The sequence below is a fragment of the Trichechus manatus genome, unplaced genomic scaffold (genome assembly GCF_000243295.1).
Source record: "Trichechus manatus latirostris isolate Lorelei unplaced genomic scaffold, TriManLat1.0 scaffold00026, whole genome shotgun sequence".
NCBI lineage: Eukaryota > Metazoa > Chordata > Mammalia > Sirenia > Trichechidae > Trichechus > Trichechus manatus.
The window spans coordinates 1,936,832-1,943,481 of NW_004443962.1; the positions used below are offsets into that span (position 1 = coordinate 1,936,832).

Sequence of the window (6,650 nt, forward strand, 5' to 3'; positions counted from 1 at the left end):
GATATTAAGATAGATCCACGTAGCCCTAGTGGCACAGTGGTTAAGAGCTTGGCTGCTAACCAAAAGACTGGCAGTTCGAACCCACCAGACATTCCTTGGAAACCCTATGGGGCAGTTCTACTCTGTCCTATAGTGTCGCTGTGAATTGGAATTGACTCGACGGCGATGGGTTTGGTTTGGTTTATGCAGTGTTGAGGAGTCCTGGGTGGCACAGATCATCAAGACTTGACTACTGACTGAAAGGCTGGCAGTTCAACCCTACCCACAGGTGCCTCAGAAGAAAGGCCTGGCTATCTACTCTGCACACATAGGGTCACCATGCTTGAGATCAACTCAGCAGAGACTGGTTTGTTTTTGTATTTTTTTTTTTTTTCCATTATGTGGTGTCAACAATTGTATTGGTTTTTTCTTTTTAAAAATTGTTTCTAATTTTTATTAATATACTCCATGCACATGTTTGAGACCTCAGAAAGAACCCAAAAGCTTAAATAAAAAACCAATAATCCTTGTCTCCGCACCACCTCACTCCTTTTCTCCTTCCCAGAGGCAACAACTTTGAAATCTTGCAGCAACTGCTTCTGGCTTTCAACTCTATTTTTCCTTTAAACAACGTGCTTCTCTCCTAGCTCTTCTGGTTTTTAAAATTTTTTGTTAATCATATACACATTTTTAATTTCCAACAGCTCTTTTTTTCTGAGCTTATAATAATTTCAGTAGATTAGACATTTATTAAGTACATAAACATACAAGACAGCATAGTAGTAGTAGAACATGGAGTCATTCATTTCGGCCTCCATCTATCACTGCCAGTAAATACCTAGGGTCAGCCAGGGCTTTTAAGAGTGTTCAGTATTTGTAATTGGAGGCTTGGAGTCTAACTGGTTTACATGGGTTAGGTAGGACCTCCCCTCTGCAATGGAATTAAATTTCAGATGGCTCTTTTCAAGGTAAATTTGAGGATCAAGAGCTCTTGCTTGATCTCTTGTGGTTGTTTTATCTGCAGAGGTGATGGTGGTGTTGCACGGAGAAGGAGAGAGAGAGCTAGGGATCCAATTTCTCTGTATAATTTCAGTTTAGCCCTCTGTTCTCAGCCTGGAGTCTTGCCTCCACCTTCCCTGTCCATGGCAAGTCTAAGTCTTGACCTCTCCGGGACCTTGTAAGGAGAATCAGCTCTCCTCTCACCTTCTTACTTTCTGCCTGTGGTTTAGGCTGTAGCTTCTTCATTCCTGTGGATTCAGTTACCACTCCCCTGCCTGCTTCACATCTCCCCGACATGTGATGAAATCTCTCACCTGCACCTGTGACTTCTATAGTTTCTTTTGATATTGTTCTTTACTATCATGTTAGTAGGATTGGGAGGGAGAGGGGAAAAAAACCAAAAACACCTGGTCAGTAAGCCTTCTTTAAAAGAAAGATCAGAGTTGGATTTCTTGATGGGAAATATAATTCAAACTTGAATGGAAGCATAAGGAGTAAACTTGTACTCACTCTCTGGAGTAGAATACAAGTTGCTATAGCATTCTTTCGAAAGCCATTTAGTAAATACCTACTTTACTTTAGACCTTATATTAAGCACTTTTGTGAATGCTCAGCTAATCAGATACTAATCTTGACCTTAGGGATCTCAGAGAATATGACAAAAGAGAATCTACCTTAAAACAGAATTTGTTAAAGATTCCCCATCATTTAATTTTACTACTATCTACTATAAATCGAATTAATATTTTCTGATTACCTAGAACTAAAACGAAGGTTTAAAAATCTTTTCATCCCTTTATTCTGTTTTGGTTCAGCACTGTGCCTCCTCTATTCCATGGCTCATCCCCCTTGCTTATTGTTTTAGGCATGGTAGCCTCTTCACTACCCTACAGGATTCCTAGCAAAATCCTCTGCCAGCCCTTTCCGTCTACTATTCCTCTTGCCTGCACTGCTCTTCTTCTGTATTTGTGCATGCCTTGATCCCTTATTTTATTCAGATCTCTGTTCCAAGGCCACCTACTCAGAGGATTTCCCTGATCACCCCATATAAAATAGCATCCTCCGCCATTTTTTTAATCTTCTCAACCTACTTATTTTTGTTCTTCAAGGCAGATATCACAACTGGACAATATTTTATAGGCTTATTTTATTATCCATTCTCCCCCAATGGGATGTAGGCTTCACGAGGGCAAGGACTTTATTTTATTCACTGCTTAATTCACAGTACTTTAAACAGTGTCTAACACAAAGTAAAGCTCAATAAAAATTTGCTAAACCACTGAAGGGCTGACTGCTGATCGAGTATCTTTTTTGTTTTCCAGTTTGGGTTGTTTTTCCTAAGTCATATCAATAAACTCTTCTACTTCCCTTTTATCATTACAGGTTTTTGGAAGTTTTTTTTCCCCCCCCAATTAGAAAACTTTTCCAAATAGCTGATTCTAAGCAAAATCAAAATCCTATTCCTTTACCCTGCTTGAAAATAATAACTAAATTCCAAGAAGCATAATAGGCTCCTGATGTTCTCTGGGAAAACCTGACATGGTTAGAAATCTAGCACATTTTATCCTCATTTCTTCTTATTTTATTATGTTTATAATACTGTCTATCTCATTGGTGAGTCTTAATGGAGAACAAAACACTGTATTTGTACGTGGCAACTGGGTAGTGGCCATACTCCGTCACTGTTATGTAAATCTTTTCTTCACACAAGACCTCAAATTTGTGTCTTGAAAAATGACAAAACTCCTATGTGTCACAGGCCTTTATGTTTGCTCAAGAAAAGCTAAACCCTCAAATGTTAAATCTGAGAATGCCATTCATATATTTCAAAATGAGCTTCATGCTTCTATATAAAAGATTAAAATGCTATGGCTGAATGGTTCCTTAGAAATCATCCAATCCGACATTTTATAGATGGGGAAAAGGCTCAGAGTAAAAAGGGGCAATTTTATTCATGGTCTTAGAGTAGATGGACTTGAGTTGCAAATAGTAATGTTCAATCAAGGTTATCAGTATTTTACACAGATGGGCTAACTGTATATAAATGAGGATCTCCCTATTACCAACAAAAAAATCAAACATTAATAATGCATAGACTATTTGTTACTTAATTTACCACAGTATTTATCTACTCCTTTGGCATAAATAATTCAAAAAATAACATTAAAATCCTGAGAAATATTAAAAGAAAAAAAAACTAGTCTCTAATGTAGAAGATTTATCTCCCTAATATAATTAAGAATATTGAATTTTATTTCATATAAGGAACTCAATTTGCACCCACTACCTACCCAGATATGAAGGAGGTGTAGCACTGAGCCCTGAAAGAAGTGGAGTCCAAAGGTTTCTGGGAGTCGTCTAAAGGGCCAGCTGTCTCCTTCCCTGTGATACCCATGTAAGTCAGTCATATTATACAAGGTTGAAGGAAGGTTTGGTTGTTTTTGGTTGGATGGGAGCTGGGATTGAGGTGGGTGTGGTGCAGTGCAGGGGAAAAGTAACTAACTCACTGGCACCTAACTCACTTACTTTGTGACCTGGGCAAGACCCCCGTAGGCTAGCCTAAAATTGCCCATCTCCAAGTCAGAGCACTGGATGAGATGACATCTCCATCTCCAAGAGCCTTCAGTGATGTGAGCCTGTCCACCTATAGGTCTCATTCACTTCATGCACACAGAGCCTGCCCTAGTGCCAACTGCCCAGTTCCTTACCTGGCTAAACTCAGCACTTCTGAAAGTGCACCCATCTTCAAGGCTTTATGGGCGAGGGCAATGACACGGAAGCCTTGCATTGTGTAAGTCCTCAGCTCTTGTGAGAAATTTTTGGGCACTGTAAAGAAGGAGGGAAAGAGTAAATGTAAGTTCACACAAATGTAAGTCCTATGAAAGACTCTGGGATACACTCTACCCTGTTTTAATTTTCACTCCATGTTATGGATTGAATTGTGTCCCCCAAAAATGTGTGTGAACTTGGCTAAGCCATGATTCCCGGCATTGTGTGGTTTTCCACCATTTTGTGATATGATGTGATTATCCTATGTGTTGTAAATCCTAACCTCTATGATGTTAACGAGGCAGGATTAGAGGCAGTTACGTTAATGAGGCAAGACTCAGTCTACAGGTTACATCCTGAGTCAGTCTCTTTTGAGATATAAAAGACAGAGGTGAACAGAGAGGAGAGGGACCTCATACTACAAAGAAAGAAGTACTGGGAGCAGAACACATCCTTTGGACCCAGAGTCCCTGCGCTGAGAAGCTCCTAGACCAGAGGAAGATTGATGCATAGCACCTTCTGCCAGAACTGACAGAGAGAAAGCCTTCTCCTGGAGTTGATGCCCTGAATTTGAACTTCTAGCCTCCTAGACTGTGAGAGAATAAACTTTTGTTTGTTAAAACCATCCATTTGTGGTATTTCTGTTATAGCAGCACTAGAATACTAAGACACTCCACAACAGTACTTTAATAGAAAAACTACAGCTTTGTTCAAAGCCACAACTACATCAGTGTGTTCTTACTACGCTAATGGAAGTGAATGCCAAAGATGCACTGGTCATCAGCGTAGTGTCAAGTACACCCACTGGGTTCACTAAGAAACAGCCTCAGGACTATGTCTACCTGGTGTTTTGTACACCTGGATGAAATGAGGGAAATGGCTGCTCCTCTAGATCAGAGTTGAAAAACCACAACTTGCAGGCCAAATTAGGCCCACTGCCTGTTTTTGTAAATAAAGTTTTATTGCAACACAGACATACACATTCATTTGAATATTGTTTGTGGCTGCTTTCATGCTACAGTGGCAGGGTTGAGTAGTCGAGACAGACACTGTGTGGCCTGCAAAGCCTAAAATATTTACTATCTGGCTCTTTAAAGAAAAAGTTTGTCAATCACTTGCCCTAGATGAGAGATGACACAAATATTGGCATTGTAATCATAACTAATGTCTATAATTTGCAAAATCTTTACGTTTTATGTTGTGCCTATAAAGGTATTAGGAGAAAGCATAGTATAATAGGAGGTACACGGTTTAGGTTCCAAAACACTTGAGTTCTAATCTCCATTCCACTACCAACTAGCTCTCTGACCTTGGGCATGTGAAGTCTGTCTCTGGACCTAAGTTTTCCTATTCACAAAAGCGAGGGGATAACAGATCACTATGCCCCCATTCAGCTTGTTGTCGTTGCTGTTAGTTGTCATCTAGTCGATTCTAACTCATGGCGACCTCAGGTGTGCAGAGTAGAACTGCTCCATAGGGTTTTCTTGGTTCTGACCTTTTGGAAGCAGATGGCCAGGCCTGTCTTCCAAGGCACTTCTGGGTGAGTTTGAACCACCATCCTTCCAGCTAATAGTTGAGTCATTCAGCTTTGACTTTCTATAATTCTAAACTAACCCTGGAGATGGGGAATTAATTTCAAGGAAGCTCTCAGCTCTCTGTTTCTTAAATCCAGGAGAAGATATATCATTGAAGGTGATACTAGTGCTAAGGATCGAGGGTTAGGATAGTTGGAAGAATTGGAAGGGCTATCAGAAGAATAAGAAGGTGCCAAATGGCAAGCCCAAATCCTTAAGGATAGAGCAAGAGCAATAGAAACCGCTTAAAATTTTAACAGGATAGCCACTTGTGTCTGTATGGTGGGGGCGGGGCAGGGGAAGGCTGGTGATCTGAAAAGGAGAGGGTTAACAAAAACTATGAGGGAAGGTCAAAGTTAGAAAACAAGACAGGCATTTCAAAGGTACGAAAAGACTCCAAGTGGAGAAAAAAGTTAAAGAATCATTTGGCAAATCTACAATTCTGTGCACAAGTTGATGGCTCTCAGCATCCATAAGGAGAATGTTGATGAAAATTAGGAGAAAAAAGACCCCTTCTATCCAAATGAACTCATTTGAATGCAACAATATTCTTATAAATCTGGGCTTCTGCTTAGAGAGTGCGTATGTTTATAAGACTAAGAAACAATACAAATCAGCTCAAAATCTGGCCCAGAAAGATAAAATTGCTCTGAAAATGATCAATTACCTTGCTCTAACACCATCTAATTTACTCTAATCACATTTTTTTTCCTAAAAGATTTATCTTTTCTGTATTCTCCTCCCATCAATCTGTCTGAGCCCCCATACACGGAGCCAAGTGCCCAGGGATGAAGGAGCACCCCTGTCTGAAGAATTAACCTTGTGCTCCTTTGGTCCCTCTGAGTGCTACTCATTCTCACCCTCCCTGCTTCTCTGACCCCAAGTGGCTCTCCTTATTCTGCTCTCAATGCTTGTTTCACATCGCCTTCCCTGATGCTCCATTTTGATTATGTTTTTCTGGCTGGACCACAGCCAGGTATGTCCTTCCTGTCTTGAGACGATCACCCCTGCCTTGCTGGAGCAACTGGGCCCGTTCCCACCCACCCATAAAATGACCACCTCCACATTCATTGATTTAGGTTTGTTTACTTTATGTGTTTCGACTTTTAAAATGCTTTACCTCCTAACTGGACTGCATGCCTAATCACCCTCCTGAACAACTGCCTCCTCTGCCAGGAGATCAAAGATTCTAGAGAAAAATCCTGATCAACAGCGGGGAAAATGTGAAACAGAATTTCAAATTCTCATGGAATCCAGAGTTTCTGGAGCCATTGAGGCTAGACGACCCCACAAAACTATTGCCCTGAGGTAATCTTTAAAGCTTAGCCT

The 6,650-nt window shown here is 40.5% G+C and overlaps 1 protein-coding gene across 1 annotated transcript in view; it reads right to left on the reverse strand.

Moving 5' to 3' along the window:
• Positions 1-6,650, reverse strand: part of ATP13A5 (ATPase 13A5) — a 133,310-nt gene that overhangs the window by 55,455 nt on the left and 71,205 nt on the right. The window contains exons 17-18 of the mRNA XM_012554729.2: positions 3,687-3,804; positions 3,000-3,034 (exon numbers count right to left, since the gene is read on the reverse strand). Coding sequence (XP_012410183.1) covers positions 3,000-3,034; positions 3,687-3,804 — 153 coding nt within the window. The remainder of the gene's footprint in view (positions 1-2,999; positions 3,035-3,686; positions 3,805-6,650) is intronic.